A 20,374-nucleotide genomic window follows, 5' to 3' on the forward strand; every position below is an offset into this window, starting at 1 on the left:
CAGCAAAACAAATCAATAAATTATATAAATGAAATGTAAAACAAATGAATTATTAAATCTCAAAAACAATGTAAATAGATTTTTATTTGTAAAAACATTGGTACCCATGTTCCAGGAGACTCTGGGGCCGTTTGTTTCAGCCGCCCTGATGGAGATGTGGACTATGATGGGGGGGCTGGTCATGTAGGAACTGTCTATAACCTGGAACTCCACCTTACATCAAGAAACATTTGCAACATATTTAATGAAAGATTTGGAGTTGTATGTAGAAGAACTTCTTATAGTTGAATATAAGTTTCCTTGATTCCTGATGATAAATAGAAAATTTACATTAAATTCTTCTTTCATTAATACTCATAAGACAGGGCTCCATTTGAAAGAAAAAACATTCAACTTGATGATACCTTTAATTTGTAATGATTTTCTCTTTTTCCTGAAAGATTCCTGAATGATTTATCTCTTGCTAAAATAGGGTTGTAAGTTTCTCACATTTCGCACCTCACATCTTTTATTTGAGATATAGATTTATTTATGTTTTCAGTCTTTATCATTAATTATAATTAGCATGACTACCTCGTAGTTCCTGCGGTGTGATTGGCTGGTGTTCGGCGGCTGGTAGGCGATCTTTATCTCGTGCAGGTCCAGCCATGTGAAGGAGGTGACGGGTTTGGTGTGGTCATCCAGGTGGGTGACGTAGCCCTCAGCAGGTTGGACGGTCACATTGAAGACCAGCCTCTCCTGGGGCGTCTCATGGTCGTTGGCATCCAGCGAGGCAGTGGTGAGAGGGGTGAGAATGAACTGGTCCACCTCAACAATGAAAGATGCCATGAAGGCAGCTTGGGGTGGCTGGTTGGGCATTGCACCGTGTATCAGAACTGGCAACCACACTGACTCTGCCTGTGATCAGGCAAAAAGGATGAAAAGGCACGGATAAACATTCCCAAAGAGAAACTCAGTTCTACATGATTATACATTATTAGCTTTTGAAAAAAAATCTTGTTTGGGACATTATGGGGGCTCATTTGCGACTTTGAAAATCTTCACATTGTAGGTAGACTCTCCTCATCCATTCATCGACTCACAAGAGGCAGCGACAGCAAGAGATGAGTGAGGGGATTAAAAGTGGAGCTGCCACTGGAACAGAGAAGACAAACTGCAACGGGAGCTTGGATGTAGCAAGCAGGTACTGTACAAGTACTGTAACTTTGAACAAATAGGTTACAGTGATTATTGCATTCCTAATCTAAGCAATATTTTGCTGTCACACTGAGTAATGTTTGTCTATCCACTTCATGCCAGACTCTCTTTATTTCTTCAGTTCTTCTCTCAGAGCCCTTTGGTTCGATACTGTAGCTGTATGTTCACATTTTTCAAATAGATAAAGCAATGATAACACAGTATCCTACATGCTTAATTTACTCTGCAGTTTCTAAGCAGACCAGATGGCATGCAGCAGATGATAGAACCAGAGACTTGAGATTTGAGGTGGACTTGTGAGTGTTTCACATGCACTCCCACTGAAATGTCATCTTTTTAGGTTTTTAGGTCTCTTGAGGTCATAGAAAGTGTTTTGTACATGGAGAACAAAACGCTGTATGGTTCAACTGAGGAGACAGACCTGCAAATCATGTACTCATTACTACCAGTATTTAAAGCTGTATTCTACGATTAGAAAGGTTTGAAAAAAAAAACACCCACACACACACACACACACACCCCTCCCCTCTGTGCTCCTCCGAGCTCTATCGTTCTCCCCTCGCAGCCTCCCACCTCCCTCTTATTTTACGAAAATAGTTCAGCCAAATGTGTTTCTGAAAACATTTTAGGTGAGAAATAAGCTATGCAGTTGCTGAATCTGTCTTTATTTTGATCGACAACGCTCAGTTTGAAAGATTTTTGAGAGTTTGCGGGCGACGCCGTCTCTGGAACTCACCGCTCCGCGCCGGCATTACACAGCTTCTTACATAGACAATGAAAGGGAACATTCCCTCCGCTATGAACTCAGGCAGGCCGCCGTTTAGTTGTGTGTCCAGGACTTCCACAACATGTACAAAGCAGTAATAGTGTTTATTACGGCCACGAAAAATTATCCGTGTAAATGCAGCGGGTGCCGGTCGGACAATCCCTCCTCCCCGCTGACGCTGCAGCCTCAGCCAAAATCACGTGAGAGCCCTGCTCCATACCTGACCTGCTCAGGTCAACAAGCGTCTTGTCCGCTCGTAGTTTCAAAAGCGGAAGTGAGTCGGGACGAGACGTGAGCAGGAGAGTGAGCGAGGATTGGATCGGAAGATTTAGCCAATAGTAGCCATGCGGACCGGATGGGTACTATTGGCTAAAGTTTGGCTCAAGTGAAAAATTGTAGACTCCATCTTTAAACTACAATCCTGCAGTTACTCTCCACTCGTTTACTCTCTGGCTCTCCGATCTTGTTACTCTACTAACTGAATACTTTTTTGAATCTGTGTGTTCTTTTTTCATGCCTGTATTCCTTTCTGTGCTCTGTTTGCCTCCAGGTCATGCTCCCTGCCGACACTTTCCAACTCGCCTTCAGCCACGGACTCACTCAGCGCCTCACCTACAGGAACTACCTGCCTGCAAACCTCTTGAAGGCATGGACCCCCCTAAAATCCCTGAACCATTACGTGCTTTTCCTAAAATAAACCATTTCCTTGTTTAAACCCTCACAAAGCTTGTCTGTGTCTGCACTTGAGTCATATCCATTGTTGAAACCTAACAGTGTTTTGGTTTTTGTTTGGCCACCAAGTCTAAAGTCGCCCAACGTAGGTCTCCTTTCAGCTTTGCAGTGTGCAAAGTCAATTCTGCACACTGGACCGTTAACAGACAGACTGTTGCTTTAGCAAGCTCTTCTTCAAACTTCATAACAGAATCAGAATGTTAGTTTAGGGTTAGCACTTTGAGAATAACAGCAGAAATGTGGAAACAAAACACTAGATTATTAACTAGATTATTGAAGGAAAAAAGAGAAGTATCAATATAACTAGTCATATTAAACTTTGGAAAAGTAGTCTGTGTTTTAACAGAACATGCATCATGTAGAAATCAACACATACTGCCACAACTTTGGCTGTTATATGGGGGTGTTAAGTAAGACCCAGAAAAGACAATCAGATGTGTTAGGAATGACAAGTCTTTGTGAGAAAAAAAACACATTGTTTACGTGCTAACAAGCAGAGGAAAAATGTTTTTCACATTAAGGATTATTTGGAGCCTTCACCCCCTTCCAGGGGCTCCTGCTCCACCTCCTTCCACATCCAAAAAAGCCTTTTGACTGCCAATAAACCCTCTCCACCCTCTCCTCACCTGGAAAACATCCACATCCGACTTGGATACGACTGCAATTCATCAGCTCTGTTCAATTCAAGCATGTTTGAGTAGAAATGCTACAAGTTGTTTTCCTCCAGCACTCTATTTCCGACATTGTAGTCAAAGAGAAGTGAATTATAATTTGTATACAGTATTTATTTTTGGATGTGACTTGTACCTCCAGCAGAACCCTGGTGCCCTGCTCCCTCAGCTCCACCCTGATGGGGATGTAGTCGATCTCTTGGGATGGAGGACTGAGGTGCTGGTACTTCAAACCGGAGCTCAGGAAGTCCTGGCAGCTGGTTTTGAGGAAACGAAACTCCTTGGTGTCATGAACACAGGCTTTGTTCCCCGGACAGAGTTCTGCTGTCTCCCTGCCTGAAGGAGGACAAAGACAGTCCAGTTGACTTGAGACAAATAGCTGCAGAGATGCAGCAGTGGCACATTCAGTGTGTGTATGCATAAATCATCAAGCATGTGCAAAAGCATCCCTGTTAACATTCAGTATTGTGTGTTAATTTCTCCATAATTTCCATTAAATTATTTCCTTTATTTTCATCTTGTGTTTTCTACTTTCATACATATTATCATTTCACCATTTCTCTGCTAGCTTCTCTGTTTTTCTGTAAACTTTGTCAGTGTGTTTATAAGTGCCACATGCTGAAATTGAAGTTCATCTTTATTGTCATCATTATTATTCTTCGAAAGTATCTTGAGGTAGCAGACAAATGCGAGGAGTTGCAGCCATTTTTTATTCAAGCCTATCAATCAATCCGAAACCAAAACTATAACTAGGTATAACTCACTTGAGAGCCTAATTCTCAGCCTTTCGCACCCAAACTGGAAAACAATGCAGCCAATTCTGTTTGTTATTGTATATCGTGCTCCTGGTCTATACTCTAAATTCCTATCTGAATTCTCTGAGTTTCTATCAAGTTTAGTCCTGAAATCAGATAAAGTTACTATTGTGGGGGATTTTAATGTCCATATGGATGTTGTAAATGACAGCGTTAGTGTAGCATTTACTTCATTAATAGATGGTATTGGTTTCAGTCAGAGTGTACATAAACCAACTCACTGTCATAGCCACACTCTCGACCTCGTCTTATCTTATGGCATTGAAATCGAAAACTTAATAAACTTTCCTCAAAATTCTTCTTTATCTGACCATTACTTCATCACTTTTGAATTATTACTACTGGACTTTGCTTTTCTAGGAAAAAGCTACTACTCTCGGTGTCTATCGGATATAGCTGTAGCTAAGTTTAAGGAAGTGATTCCACCAATCTTGAGTTCAATGTCTTCATAAAACGGAAGACTTCTCTGTTAATTTTAGTCCCTCCCAGATCGATTCTCTTATAGATGAATCTGGAAGCTTACTGAGAATGACTCTCGACTCTGTTGCTCCGCTAAAACAGAAAACTATTTAAAAAAAGAGGAAGTTAGCTCCATGGTATATCTCCCAAACTTGTAAATTAAAACAAAAATTGCATAATCTTGAAATCATGTGGCGCTTCACCAATGTGGAAGAATACTTCATAGTCTGGAAAGTCTTAAAATGTATAAGAAGGCTCTCCGTAATGCCAGAGCAGCCTATTGTTCATCTTTAATAGAGGAAAATAAAAACAACCCTAGATTTCTTTTCAGTACTGTAGCCAGGCTGACAAAGAGTCACAGCTCTACTGAGCCATATTCCTAGAGATCTTAGTAGTAATGACATTATGAACTTTTTTAATGATAAAGTTTAAGCTATCAGAAACAAAATTACTCATGTCTTACCTTCAATTGCCTCCACTTTACCCTCAAACTCAGGAATCTTAGAAATAGCATTAATATAATAATAAATATAATAATATATAAAAAATAATAAATATAACAGCATTAAGACCTGATATATAGACTGCTTTTCTCCAATGAACCTTAACCAACTAACTTCAATGATCTCTTCTTCTAAACCTTCAACCTGTCTCCTAGACCCGATACCAACCAGGCTACTGACCCTTAGTTAGCACGTCCTTACTAGATATGATCAATGTGTCTTTATTACAGTTTTTCTCAGTCACTTTGGTGCTTTTCTCAGATAAGAATGAAAATTCTCATAACTATTAGTTCAACCTCTACAACATTTAGTCATTTGTGCACATCATAGTAGCAATTTCTCCTTCCTCTGAACAAATTGCAAATGCTTTTGGACATGTATCAGTTGCTTTCATACAACTCTCTGCTGTTTTATAACATCATTTGCTTATGTCATGTCAGTCAAAATGAACTATACTTATGGATGCTGAATAGTCATTCCAAATAAAACTAATAGTCTTCATTTCATTGCTTGAGTCATTACATACAAAATTGTTGAATTAGTTATCAAATTCTGTCATCAAATTTGATACCTTTCCTTATTATTTTTTCCTGGAAATGTCTTCTAAATTGAACAGTTCCTCTCAGGTGAACTTCAGCTTTCACTCACGAGGAGGTGTGTGAAGTATTAGTTGTAACCAATGACAAGCCACTCGTTCACAGTCACTCAGGGATGAATCCCATGAACCCTCACTTGGCAAGCATATATGAACCGAGCAGGACATAGTGTGTATATTCTACAAAACAGAGGAAGAGGGAGAAGAGGCCAAATACATAGGCAGATTCCTAATGCAATGAGGGCTACAGTTGTGGACCATGTTGTCAATCACGGCCTCACAATGGCTGAGGCTGGTTGGAGGGTGCAACCAAATGTTGGAAGAACCACTGTGAATTGAAGCTCTACCAAAAGGGTGTTTCTTATGTTTGTTCTAAATAAGTGACTGTAGTGTATTTTTCTTTTACACAATGCTGTAGAATTGCAAAGAGCAGATACAGTAAAAATGTGAAACATATGTATTCAGTGTATTGTACTCCCTTACTCCCCTAACTACAGCAATGTGTAACTTTACTGTAGTATTCAAATGGCTGTACAAGTAGTGCTGTCTTGAGCATTTTCAGATAGTGTTACTGAGTTCTGACCTCGATGCAAATGCAAAAAACATTGGAAAACACTGAGAGAATAAACTGTCATAATGAAAACATGACAAAGCCATTTGACTATCTTGTTCATAACCGATGGTGTCAAGACTTCTCATTTGATGACACTGGCAGTTTCATTGACATGAATACTTGCTTTTGAGGAATGGACTATCCATTTTGACCAAGTGACGTGCTTTTGCAGGTTATCCACTAGGTTTTGCAGTTTGCACTAATTGTTTTGAGAAATGCACTAACTGCTGTGCAAATGTTAATAGTGATGTGAGAAAAGCACCAAAGCGACTGAGAAAAACTGTAACAGGCTATGTGCCACAGTCATAGTAGCTGTTTTTTTCCCCTTGAACTCAGATAAAACGGAAGTTATTGTACTTGGACCTAAACTCTTCCGAAGCTCGCTGTCTAAAGATATAGTGACTATTGATGGGATTGCCATCGCCTCAAATACCACCGTAACAAACCTTGGAGTTATCTTTGATCAGGACCTGGTCTTTGACTCACATATTAAACAAACTACAAGGACAGCCTACTTTCACCTGCGAAACATTACTAAAATTGTATTCTAACTAAATCACAGTCTGAAGTGAGGTCCCACCACTGGTCTGTAACAGGTCTGTAGTCTCAGTGCGTCCCACCACTGGTCTGTAATAGGTCTGTAGTCTCAGTGGGTCCCACCACTGTCTGTAATAGGTCTGTAGTCTCAGTGGGTCCCACCACTGGTCTGTAACAGGTCTGTAGTCTCAGTGGGTGCTGCCCCCTATAGGCGGGTTGAAAACATGAGGAACGAGTGTTGTAGTCTCACCCCCTCTAACCAAAGAGCCTCCGATGTTGCAACGTGACGATATTTGCATCATCGGAGGATCTTTTTCAGAATAGAAATACCGAGATCTCCGTCTCTGGGGAAAAAGAGGGAATGATGCACGACCGTTAAAAAATACTACCAGGTCTCTAACGATACAACGCCTCATGCAAATCAGTGAGTCTACTTTTCTGTAAAAGTGGGAAATGTCTTAATATTCTTTGTTGAGGGGTGGGTCCCCAATAATTTTTAATCTGAGGGAGGGGTTCCTCAGCTTTTTTCATGAAAACAGCAACATTTCAAATATAGTATAAAAATACATCTCAGCAACACATTCACTTTTTAAAGTGATATGTTCTGCCTTTTATTGCGCGAGGACAGTGTGAGAGTGAAAGGGAGAGAAGAACGACATGCTTTAAAAGAAGACCCCAGGGTGGATTCGAACCCAGGACCGCTGCAGGGAGCCTCAGTAGATGGGTCGGTAACTCAACCACTGAGCTATCAGCGCACTTGACATCCATTTCAACAATCAGATCTAGTAGTTATGATGGGGCAGTCATATTATACGACTATTAACTTACGCATTCACACAGTCGGCGAGTTTTTGCAACTGGAGCAGATGTTCGTCACACGATGTTCTTGATGTGAAATATTAATAACTGACCATTCGTCACTCAATATCTGTGATGTGACATATTGAGTTGATCAATTGTCAGTGGGGGGTCATATTCATTCTGCCATGTCGATTGCAGCGTCATGTTACAGTTTTTCTCCATTGGTTTGGCTCTTTTCTTGAAACAGAAATTACATTCTCAAAAAAACATGGACAAATCTCCAAACCACTTGGCAATTGTCCACATAGAATTGCATTTCTCTTTCATTTCATCAAATTGCAATTGTCTTAGTACATGTCTCAATATCTCATTACATCATTAAGTCCAGGTAGTCTAAATTTAGCACAATTTCCAAGTGAATAGATCTTGTTGATCTAAACTGATTGTCGATTCTCAGTCTAATGGTTGTTCTCAGCAAAACATGTCAGCATCATTTCATTGTGTAAGTCATCACTTGCACAATAGTCTGTTCAATTGTCAAATTAGTCAAGAACATAATACCATGAATACCGTATATGAGGTTGACCAGGACCAGTACCATTTCTGAACATGGAGGCACCTGGCCAAGCAAATGAACAAGGGCAACTGCCTGCTCCAGGAAGAGGAAGAGGAGTAAGGGTGCGTGGTGGTGGAATAGGGGGAAGAGGCCAAGGAGCACGAAGACACCTTGTTGTCCCGGATGAAATTCGGGCCACATTTATAGACCATGTTGTCAACCACTGCCTCACAATGGCGGAGGCAGGTCGCAGAGTGCAGCCTAATGTGCCTCGCTCTACAGTCTCCTCCATCATCCAAACCTTTCGCAGGGAAAACAGGTATGTACTCATATCAGTCAATAATTGGATTATATGTTGTATACTGTAGAACAGGACACTGTGCATAAAGCAAGAAATGTGTTTATTTACTCATTTACCTATTCATTTAGTGTGTGTGTGTGTGCGTGTGTGCGTGCGTGTGTGTGTGTTATAGGCCTGCAGTAATGTACCTCAATGGGATGTTATGATACTAATAATGACAAGAAAAATATTGGAGAAAATAAACTATGGAATTATTGATGATACAGTTTACAGTAGTATTCCAGTCACTGTTCAGTGATGCATTCGAATAGTGGTAAAGACAAAAAACTAGTACAGTAACCATTGTCAATGAAGGACTGGGCTAAGACTTAGTGGTGAACATGACGGATATTTCAATGGTCCTCTGCCATAGTGACAAAACATCTAAACATTTTGACTTGCAGTGTTTACACAATGCCAAAGGGATGATGCATTTTGGGGGCACTGACTATTTATATGAGAAAGAAATTTGGTTTTGACACATGAGTGAACTGTTTTGGGAGAGATATGAGCTTTTGCAGGTGAGCCATGGTGTTGTGCTGAACCATCCAGGTTATTTTGGCAAAAGTACCAAGAGTGTTGAGAACGTCTGTTTCAAGAAATGAGCCAAAGCAACTGAGAAGGATCTTTGAAATTTTGTGGCACTGACTCTTTATATGGGGAAGGAATTTAGTTTTGAAGCATAAGTGAACAGTTTTGGGAGAGATATGAGCTTTTACAAGTGAGCTATGGTGTTGTGCTGAACTGTAAGACTGTTATGCCAAATGATCTTAGAGTTTTGAGAATGTCATTTCTGTTTCAAGAAATTAGCCAAACCAATGGAGAAAAACTGTAAAATAAATTAGACCTCCGGTGGGTCTTAAAATAAATAATGAACAGTCCCTACTATAGTTTTTTTAGTTGACCCTGCAACTCCATTAGTTATATGAGAGTCAACTGCAGCGTAAGGGCTGTTGGGTTACGTTGGTTAAACTATTGACCAGAGTATTTTTTGTGGTTTGAAGGCCAAAGAACACAGATCTTGTACCAGTACCCTTTCTCTGTGCAGAGTCCTCTTCGCTCACCAGCTGACCCAGAGCGGGAACGCTGGTGTCGGTGGTCATCAGCCTGACGGTGCAGACCAGGTCTGCGGTGGTCCGGATGTTCAGGACAGAGCGGTCGATGGTGTTGGATAAACCATAGAACAGAGGAACCACGAGCGGAGCGCTGCCTAGCTCTACCACACCAGATCTAGAGTCCACCACCCGGACCAGCAGAACTACCGTCTCCAGCAGTGTGTCCGAGGACGTGAACCTTCACAGAGACACCACACAGAGCGTGCATTTAGAACAGTTCCTATGGTTTCTATTTTCTCTCCAGTAAAATTAAAGTGAGTAAATCAGAACCGATTCCAATAAACGGACAGGATGAGTGTTTGATACATTTTCAGAGAAGTATTCCTTTAAAAAACAGGTGACATACAGCATTTAAATTATACAGATAACACAAACATTTGCAGGGAAAATTAACTTAAAAACAAACCCTGTTTGCAAAATGTGAAGTTCAACTAATTTTTTTCGTACTTTGTCTTTGGCTCAAAAGAGGAAACTAATTTGTATTTGTCCACATTTATTATTGTTCTAATACATAAATAGAAGTTTGTTTGTTTTTTTGTAAAAAAAAAAAAAAAGGATCATTAATTTACTTTTCATCTGAATTATTAGGAATTATTCTTAATTCTATCCGGGTTCCTGGGTGTTTCTTGATGAATATGTGTCCATTTGAGCCAAATGTTATGTGAAAATTCTGTTATAAAGAAACGTGGATGATTGCTGTTTCCATACTTGACCTTCCATGGCATAAATTATATAAAAGCCTTTCATATGTATGTCCAGCACATTGGTGTTTATAGTCTCTCTGTTTGATTTTGTTATTTCACTGTAAAACACTTTGTAACCGTTTCGAAAACTACTAAATAATTCCAGAGAATCAGTTCTGATCTGATGATGCTGTTACAGAAAATCTACTCAGCTTTCTGAAAAATTTGTCATCATGATGTTTGGATTTAGTTTTGCCAAACTGATCTGCAGTTTGAAAAAAAAAAATCTGTAACAAACAAAAAAGATGGGCCTTAATAAACTGTTATGAATATTTAGCATTGTCTCCTATAAATTACTGTTGAAATGACACCTAGTTTTCCTTATATTGTTGTACTCATCCCATCACTACTATTATCAATGACACTATCGCTTACTGACCTGTAGACTCTCAGCATCACTGTGTCCTTGTCCAGCAGAGGACTGCCATCATGGACATATTTCACCTCGTCATCCAGGAAGCTACAGTCAAACACCTGCAAACACCACAGAAGCGATTAACAGTAATACAGATAAATAACCAGAACCACTGTACTGGTTCTGGTTATTTATCTCTACAGTAGGTGTGTCCTCACCTGTGGAGTCAGCCTCCCCACCCTCTGAGTGACGGGTTCGTTCATCACCACCTCCACCTTACAGTCTGCTGTCGGATCCACGCTGATCTTCAGCTCCTTCTCTGTGACAAACACCGATCGACCCCTTGTGACCTCAACGCCCGAGTTCACCAAGACCAGACTCCCGTTGCAGATGGCCGTCGCCACCAGCAGCATTAGCGCCCTGACAGCAGCCATTTAGATCAGTAAGGTCCTCTTGTTGCACAGGCAAGCGGAGTACAAAGGGTTCAGTGTCTTTCTTCAGTCAGCATCAACCCAAGTCCTCTTATCTTGTGTTGTGTCACTACAACCTGCAGATGAGAGTTTCAATTGACATGATAAAGAACAAGTAAATATAACTTTAATATTTCCATGCTACACTGTAAAAATCACTATCCACACCTTCTTATTCATCTTATTTCTGTACCCTATTCACACTAAACATGGTAGACAGTACATTTCACATGTATCCACACTGCAAAGACAGACAGACAGACAGACAGACAGACAGATAGATAGATAGATAGATAGATAGATAGATAGATAGATAGATAGATAGATAGATAGATAGATAGATAGATAGATAGATAATATATAATATATAATAAAAATATATTTTTTTTTACAGTGGTTATATTTAAATAATAAGTCACTTAATTTGTATGTGTGTGTGTGAGTTGCATGGGCGTTGCTGTGAAGCATTATACAGTCTGATGGCACCAGGTAGGAATGATTTCCTGTGCCGTTCTTTAAGGCAGCGGGGTTGAATGAGTCTGCTGCTGAAGCTGCTCTTAAGCTTGTCCAGAGTTTTGTGGAGGGGGTGAGAGACATTGTCCATGATCACCAGCAGTTTTGCCAGCATCCTGTCCTCCGCCACCTCCTCCACGGTGACAAGCTTAGAGCCACCAACAGACCCTGCCTTTTTTATGAGTTTGTTAAGTCTGTGTGCGTCCTTCGCTTTGATGCCTGCACCCCAGGACACCACAGCGAAGCAGATGGTGCTTGCAACTACAGACTCATAGAACTTCTGGAGCATCCGGTTGCAGACATTAAAGGACCTGAGCCTCCTCAGGAAGTAAAGCCGGCTCAGGCCCTTCTTGTAGACTGCCTCCGTGTTTGTGGTCCACTCCAGTTTATTGTCCAGCACCACAACCAGGTATTTGTAAGAGTCCACAATGTCAACATCTGACCCACCGATGCAGAACGGAGAGGGTGGGGGCTTGTTCTTCCTGAAGTCCTACACCATCTCTTTCGTCTTCACCACGTTCAGCTGCAGGTGGTTCTTCCCACACCATTTGACAAAATTGCCGACCAGGTCTCTGTACTCATCCTCCCTCCCACCTTCTACGCGCCCCACAATGGCCGTGTCATCAGAGAATTTCTGCAGATGACACGACTCAGTGCGGTAGTTAAAATCTACAGTGTAGGTGGTGAAGAGGAAGGGAGACAGCACAGTTCCCTGAGGGGCACCGATGTTGCCAATCAGACGGTCAGACACACAGTTTTGTAATCTCACAAACTGCGGTCTGCCCGTCAGATAGTCATCAACCCATGTGACGAGAGGAGAATCCAACCGCATGTTCTCCAGTTTGGCCTTCAATTTAGAGGTCAGTTGTGGCCAAAATGGAGAGGAAAGGATGCATTTATGAATAATACATTATCTGTGATTTAGAATGCTGCATTGGTGGAGGCGTGTTTTTTCAGGAACCAATGAAAGGATGAAATCTGATCCATAAAGCCAAATTTAAATAACAGATCCATGCATGCAACGGTTAACAGACACTTAAACACTGCTGTTATTTACCAAGACTGTACTGATCTGAGCCCTGTGATAGACTGGCGTCCTGTTCAGGGTGCACCCTGCTTTCGCGCAATGTCAGCTGGGATCAGTTCCAGCCCCCCGCGGCACTGAATAAAGGATAAAGTGGTAGAGGATGGATGGATGTACTGATCTGGAAAGTTATCACAGCAGCAGTATTTTATCTTCTATATGTTTTGTCTGAATGTTCTACAGTATTTGCTGTAGTTTGAACATCTACCAAGCATTGTGGTTTGAATTTCAGCTTTAAAGCTCCACTTGAAGACAGAAACCGCAACATCTGACATTTTATCACATCATGAAAGCTGTGTTGTGAGCAGATACACAGGGAAGCTTGGTCAACAAACTGGAGTCATAAGACCATTATCCACTCTCCGCTGAGAGGGGAGCATCATCATGAAATACTATGAATGAACTAGGCAAGAAAGAGAGGCTACAAAGCTCCAGAGAGCTGCAGAGATGGGAATACATTTTTCTAGATTTGACCCCGCAAGCAAACCCTTTCACTATCGATACTTTAAATTGAAACAAGAGAAAGCAAGTCATAATCTAGTTGTAATTTTCAACTGCAGAGTTTGATGCATTCAAATGCTACCAAGCATGGCTGTAATCATTACCCTCGACCTCTTCAACCTTTAAACGTATTACTGCAACACTGAATCTGGTGATGTTCAAAATACTTACAAAGCTTTTCCTGCTGAAAATGATCCGCTACAGGGCTAAATCCCTACGACTGCAGACACCAAATCACCCGTAGGACCTCCAAACCCATTTCAAATAAAACCCCAGCATGCAGTTAGCTTCTTCCCCCCACTGCTCTTCACTCAAAGCTGGAACACACTTTCACCCTCCATTTCATTTCAAAACTAAAGCCCACTGCAGGACACAAGGGGTTAATCTGCATGACCCGCAGAGGTGCTAGAAATGGCATGGGATGTGGTGAAGCGGGGGAGGGGGGTGCAGGGGGAGGCTGTTTCAGGATCAAAGCAGGGCACCAACTGGAGCCAGAGTGTTGCTTCGTTAGTTTGAGGTTTTAGCTGAAGTGTGTTTTCCCCACAGTGAAAGAAGCTTTGTGGAATAAGACCTTACAATGGATCCTAAACTACTGCCTGTACTTTCATCTGTTACCGGTAGTGTCTCGCGTTGTACTTTGATGAAGAGGCCATCTTGTTTATTCTGACAAAAGATCTAAACAACTTCATCCCCCTTCAATCGCCCAGTGTAACTTGAGCTCCTACACAAATAAAATAGCACAGGTATATGTTAGCGTACTGCACAGTGTTAAACTAGTACATTTAACAGTAGTTACAGTATGGGTGTAGTTACGGCAGTGTTTCCCACAGGATTGTGTTTTAGTCTTTTTTCTTTTTTGTATAACAGTGGAGTTATTGATTTTTGTTTGCAGCGTCTTGTGCTTGTCTTGCAATTTGCAGACGGTCCCTGCGCACTCGCCCGGCTGCCGGCTGCGCATAGATCAATGTTCTGTAGATCAAAAATCAACAGATTTTTGTAAAAAAAAAATATATATATATATATATATATATTACGGTGGGACAGATGCATCATATGTGGTTGAAAAATGTTTCACTTCAGATTTATTGATCCCGGAAGTTCGAATCTGTGAATGTATTTCCAACATTACCAAACTCTTTATTTCACCTTATGGCAGGTTATTGCATAGTGTCACTGGGTCCGCACGGGCCGGACACTTTTCTCTTGCGGGCGGATTTGGCCCCCGGGCCATTAATTGGGGATGGCTGCTTTATACTATTAGTTTTTTATCAATACTGTTATACTGTTAAATATTATTCCAAATAGCGCTTCGATAGAAGTGGGCGACTATTCCTTGGCCTTCCTTGGTGTTCTGGTTTTGACATATGCGCACGCACTGTCAAACTTGCGCAGCTGAGGGGGGGAAGGCGCGGGGGACGCCTTGCCATGGCAACGGGGGGAAACAGAACGTTGATGAGCCAAACCAGCCGTGAGGATTTTCCCTTATAATAAGCGCTGCTGCCCTCCTGTTTAGGCCTATCATTGTTATCATTAGAGCCGCTAGTTAAGTCCATTTGCCTTGATAAAATAATTTTGGGTGAACAACATTGAGACTATGGTGGTGCACCATAGTCTCGTCAATGTGTGGGAAACACTGGTTACAGTATGGGTGTAGTCACAGTATGGTGTGGTTACAGTATAGTGTTGTGACAGTATGGGTGTGGTTACAGTATACTGTGGTGTTGTTACAGTTTGGGTGTAGTATGGGTGTGGTTACAGTATGGTGTTGTATGGGTGTGGTTACAGTATGGGTGTGGTTACAGTATGGTGTTGTATGGGTGTGGTTACAGTATGGGTGTGTGGTGACTATCTAAAAACAAAAACATATTAGTCACCTGATGGTGGCTTGAGGACGAACTTTACTCGAGTTCAGAGGAAAAAAGAAAAGAAAAAATACGGTTGTGCAAGGTTGGTCTCTTTGGGTGATGTTCCCATTTATTGCAACAAAAAAGGTTACAAACAGAAAAGTTCCTGGCTTTCGGTAAGAACTGTGTGAACCCATCACCATCCAACTCAAACTAATCACCACTCATTTTAGGCAGCTGGGCCACTGTTGGGTGTCAAACAAACAAAAGAAAAAGGTACTGCACCCTTGTGGTCAAAAAAAAAACTTGCACAAGACACTAACTTAAAAGGTGGCTCCTACAGTGTAGTATGGGTGTGGTTACAGTATGGTGTTGTTACAGTATGGGTGTAGTTACAGTATGGTGTAATTACAGTATGGGTGTTGTGACAGTATGGGTGTGGTTACAGTATGGTGTTGCTACCGTTTGGGTGTAGTATGGGTGTGGTTACAGTATGGGTGTGGTTACAGTATGGTGTAGTATGGGTGTGGTAACAGTATGGGTGTGGTTACAGTATGGTGTTGAACAGTTTGGGTGTAGTTACAGTATGGGTGTGGTTACAGTATGGGTGTAGTTACAGTATGGGTGTGGTTACAGTATGGGTGTAGTTACAGTATGGTGTTGTTACAGTATGGGTGTGGTTACATTATGGGTGTAGTTACAGTATGGTGTTGTTACAGTTTGGGTGTAGTTACAGTATGGGAATACAGTAGCTTATAGGGATGGAATGAAATATCGTTTGGCGAAATATCGCAATACAAAACATGACGATACGCATCGAGTTTGAAAAAATGGATCGCGAAATGAAGACTAGATGGCACTGCCACATGATTTGTGTAGTATATAAATAATTTAGTGTGTGTGTTTGTGTGTATATGTGTGCGGCAGGCATACAGTCTATGGTGGCAGGCTGGCAGCACCATCTGCTGGTTAAGCAGCGGAAAACTAAATGAAAAAGAAATTACATCCAAGGAACGGTGCAGGTCACAGTCAGGTCACAGTCAGGTCACAGCGCCAACACCAACTCTACCCCCGTCAAGTCTGCGTGCAAAACAGATAACCAGGCTCATTGGCAAGTTCATAGCGGACTATATGGCTCCATTTAACATTGTAGAGAACAGAAAATTCATCCGAATGTTCAAGGTGCTGGAGCCCAAGTTTAAAGGGATAGTTCGGAATTTTGGACATAAGACCTATTTTCCAAGTCAGCCGGTGTGTTCGAGACGTCTGGAGATGTTTTCCAGAAATTTCATTCAGTTCTTCTAGTTGCCGAGTTTGCTTGTGCTATGGCTAGCGCAAGTCAATGGTTCTAGTTAGACAGGCATTAAAAACAGTCTTGCCCACTCCACAGTGCACCCGAGGCAAATCAATTAAAAACACTAGACTGTCGATGTACATATCTGTGTTGATAGAATAATATTTGAAACAAAACTAACCTTGCATCGCATGAATCATTCATATTTTGAGGGACTAGTTTCTCAGCAGCAGCGGAATTTTACTTTGCTCCGTCGGACTCAAAACTCTAAGACACGCCGCCCGAAATACTGCCCGTAAATAGGCAATCGAACCGGGCCGAACTGTCGGCACTTATACCCCCAAGGCTGTCTGAAAAGCCCTTGGAGCTCACTCAAACACCGGGCAGCCCACGGCCCAGCCAACCCACAATTACGCACCGCGAACCCGAACCACTGCTCCGTCCGGAGAACCGTAAACCCTCAGACGCGTTGCGGGGAACAACCATAGCTTGTGTCACAGACAACGCAAGTAATATGGACATTGCAGTGAGAGAGAGCGGTCTCCATCCTCACATCAAGTGCTTGGCGCACGTTGTGAATCTGGCCAGTAAGCGAGGCTTGGCTGTATCCCGCGTATCCCGCGTTGGCCGTGTGCGAAGAGTAACTACATTCTTTCACAAGAGCACCACGGCCACCGCCGTACTGGCCAACAAGCAAACCCAGTTGGAGCTGCCTCGGCATAAGCTCATCACCGATGTCCAGACCAGGTGGAATAGCATGTACAAAATGCTCGCACACTACCTGGAACAACAAGCAGCTGTCTCAGCAGCGCTGAGCAGCCCAGAAATCCGAAGGAATGCGAGAGAAATCGACACCCTGGATAACACTGATATATCAGATGCAGAAGACATAGTGAAACTGCTTAAGCCACTGAAGAGAGCCACAACAGTTGTCTGTGATGAAAAAGAGCCCACTGTTTCACTTATAATGCCACTGAAGTACATGATCGAACAAAGCATGTCACCAGACGAAAATGACACACAGACCATCGCCAACATGAAAAGCGCAATCCTACTCGACATCTCGGACCGGTATTCTGGGGACTGTAATGATATGCTGCAGGAGTGCACAGCGCTTGACCCACGATTCCGACGCCTGTCCCATCTGAATAATGAACAACGCAAGTTCGTCTATGCCCGGATACGTGAAAAAGCTGCAGGACTTCATTTGCAACGCAACTAGGTAGACTAACTTTCATTGAAAAAAAATAGAGGTATGCTGTGCGTGTGTGTAACTGTGTATGTGTAGGCTACAGCCTGAAAACGTATTTCTCATATTGATTGTTTTTTTTAATTAGTCGATCCGAGTGAATGAGTGAGAGAGATGGAAAGAATGTGTGTCTGTGTGTGTCTATGTTTTCTCTCTCTGTGTGTGTGTGTGTGTGTGTATGTGTGTGTGTGAGGGATTGAAAGACAAAAAATGTTTGAGCTAGTTTTTCAATTTTATTTTTTTAGACCAGTGACACTGATGACAGAACAACTAGGGCCAGTGCTCCAACACCAGGGGCAGCAGCAGAAGAGCAGGCCGTGGTCATGACTGATGGAGACTGGTGGTGCCAGGAGGGAATTCCCCGCAACGCGTCCGAGGGTTTACGGTTCTCCGGACGGAGCAGAGGTTCGGGTTCGCAGTGCGTAATTGTGGGATGGCTGGGCCGTGGGCTGCCCGGTGTTTGCGGCCCTTTTCGATTGCCTATTTAGAGGCAGTATTTCGGGCAGCGCGTCTTAGAGTTTTGAGTCCGACGGAGAGTCCGCATGTGTTGAGTCCAATGGAGCAAAGTAAAATTCCGCTGCTGCTGAGAAACTAGGCCCTCAAAAAATGGATGATTCATGCGATGCGAGGTTAGTTTTGTTTCAAATATTATTCTATCAACACAGATATGTACATCGACAGTCTAGTGTTTTAATTGATTTGCCTCGGGTGCACTGTGGAGTCGGTATGAGTGTTTTTAATGCCATGCTAACTAGAACGATTGACTTGCGCTAGCCATAGCACAAGCGAACTCGGCAACTAGAAGAACTGAATGAAATTTCTTTAAAACGTCTCCAGACGTCTCGAACACACCGGCTGAGTTGGAAAATAGGTCTTATGTCCAAAATTCCGAACTATCCCTTTAAACTGCTTTGGTTTGACATTGTGGATGAGAAAAAAAATCCATTCTTTTACCGTTATTATCAATATAAATGAATCCACTGCCAAATTTAGTAGCTCCTTAAAACTTTAACGTGAGATTTAACTGGGGCACAGCAGATCAATACTGGGGCACGTGACCCAGTAAAAGAGGTCTAGCGACGCCCATGGGTGGAGATAAAGTGGGTGATTTATAATATACACTCAACAAATATATAAACGCAACACTTTTGTTTTTGCTCCCATTTTTCATGAGATGGACTTAAAGATCTAAAATTCATTCCAGATACACAATATTACCATTTCTCTCAAACATTGTTCACAAATCAGTCTAAATGTGTGATAGTGAGCACTTCTGCTTTGCTGAGATAATCCATCCCACCTCACAGGTGTGCCACATCAAGATGCTGATCTGACATCATGATTAGTGCACAGGTGTGCCTTAGACTGTCCACAATAAAAGGCCACCCTGAAATGTGCATTTTTTTGCTTTATTGGGGGTCTGGGGACTCAGAACCAGTCAGTATCTGGTGTGACCACCATTTGCCTCATGCAGTGCAACACATCTTCTTCGCATAGAGTTTATCAGATTGTCAATTGTGGCCTGTGGAATGTTGGTCCACTCCTCTTCAATGGCTGTGCGAAGTTGCTGGATATTAGTGGGAACTGGTACACGCTGTCGTATACGCCGGTCAAGCACATCCCAAACATGCTCAATGGGTGACATGTCGGATGAGTATGCTGGCCATGCAAGAACTGGGACATTTTCAGCTTCCAAGAATTGTGTACAGATCCTTGCAACATGGGGCCGTGCATTATCTTGCTGAAACATGAGGTGATGTTCATGGATGTATGGCACAACAATGGGCCTCAGGATCTCATCACGGTATCTCTGTGCATTCAAAATGCCATCAATAAAATGCACCTGTGTTCTTCGTCCATAACAGATGCCTGCCCATACCATAACCCCACCACCACCATGGGCCACTCGATCCACAACATTGACATCAGCAAAGCGCTCACCCCCACGACGCCACACACGCTGTCTGCCATCTGCCCTGAACAATGTAAACCGAGATTCATCCGTGAAGAGAACACCTCTCCAACGTGCCAGACGCCATCGAATGTGAGCATTTGCCCACTCAAGTCTGTTACGGCGACGAGCTGGAGTCAGGTCAAGACCCCGATGAGGACGACGAGCATGCAGTTGAGCTTCCCTGAGACGGTTTCTGACAGTTTGTGCAGAAATTGTTTGGTTATGCAAACCAATTGTTTCAGCAGCTGTCTGAGTGGCTGGTCTCAGACGATCTTGGAGGTGAACCTGCTGGATGTGGAGGTCCTGGGCTGGTGTGGTTACACGTGGTCTGCGGTTGTGAGGCCGGTTGGATGTACTGCCATATTCTCTGAAACGCCTTTGGAGACGGCTTATGGTGGAGAAATGAACATTCAATGCACGAGCAACAGATTTGGTTGACATTCCTGCTGTCAGCATGCCAATTGCACGCTCCCTCAATGCTTGTGGCATCTGTCGCATTTTGCTGTGAGACAAAACTGCACATTTCAGAGTGGCCTTTTATTGTGGGCAGTATAAGGTACACCTGTGCACTAATCATGATGTCAGATCAGCATCTTGATGTGGCACACCTGTGAGGTGGGATGGATTATCTCAGCAAAGCAGAAGTGCTCACTATCACACATTTAGA

At 42.5% G+C, this 20,374-nt stretch overlaps 1 protein-coding gene across 1 annotated transcript in view; it reads right to left on the reverse strand.

Moving 5' to 3' along the window:
- Positions 1-20,374, reverse strand: part of frem1b (Fras1 related extracellular matrix 1b) — a 134,679-nt gene that overhangs the window by 108,536 nt on the left and 5,769 nt on the right. Inside the window, exons 4-9 of the mRNA XM_084011537.1 lie at positions 11,017-11,345; positions 10,823-10,917; positions 9,619-9,878; positions 3,503-3,702; positions 574-897; positions 105-213 (exon numbers count right to left, since the gene is read on the reverse strand). Coding sequence (XP_083867663.1) covers positions 105-213; positions 574-897; positions 3,503-3,702; positions 9,619-9,878; positions 10,823-10,917; positions 11,017-11,232 — 1,204 coding nt within the window. The 5' untranslated portion in view covers positions 11,233-11,345. The remainder of the gene's footprint in view (positions 1-104; positions 214-573; positions 898-3,502; positions 3,703-9,618; positions 9,879-10,822; positions 10,918-11,016; positions 11,346-20,374) is intronic.

The sequence above is a fragment of the Eutrigla gurnardus genome, assembly GCF_963514095.1.
Source record: "Eutrigla gurnardus genome assembly, chromosome: 6".
Classification (NCBI taxonomy): domain Eukaryota; kingdom Metazoa; phylum Chordata; class Actinopteri; order Perciformes; family Triglidae; genus Eutrigla; species Eutrigla gurnardus.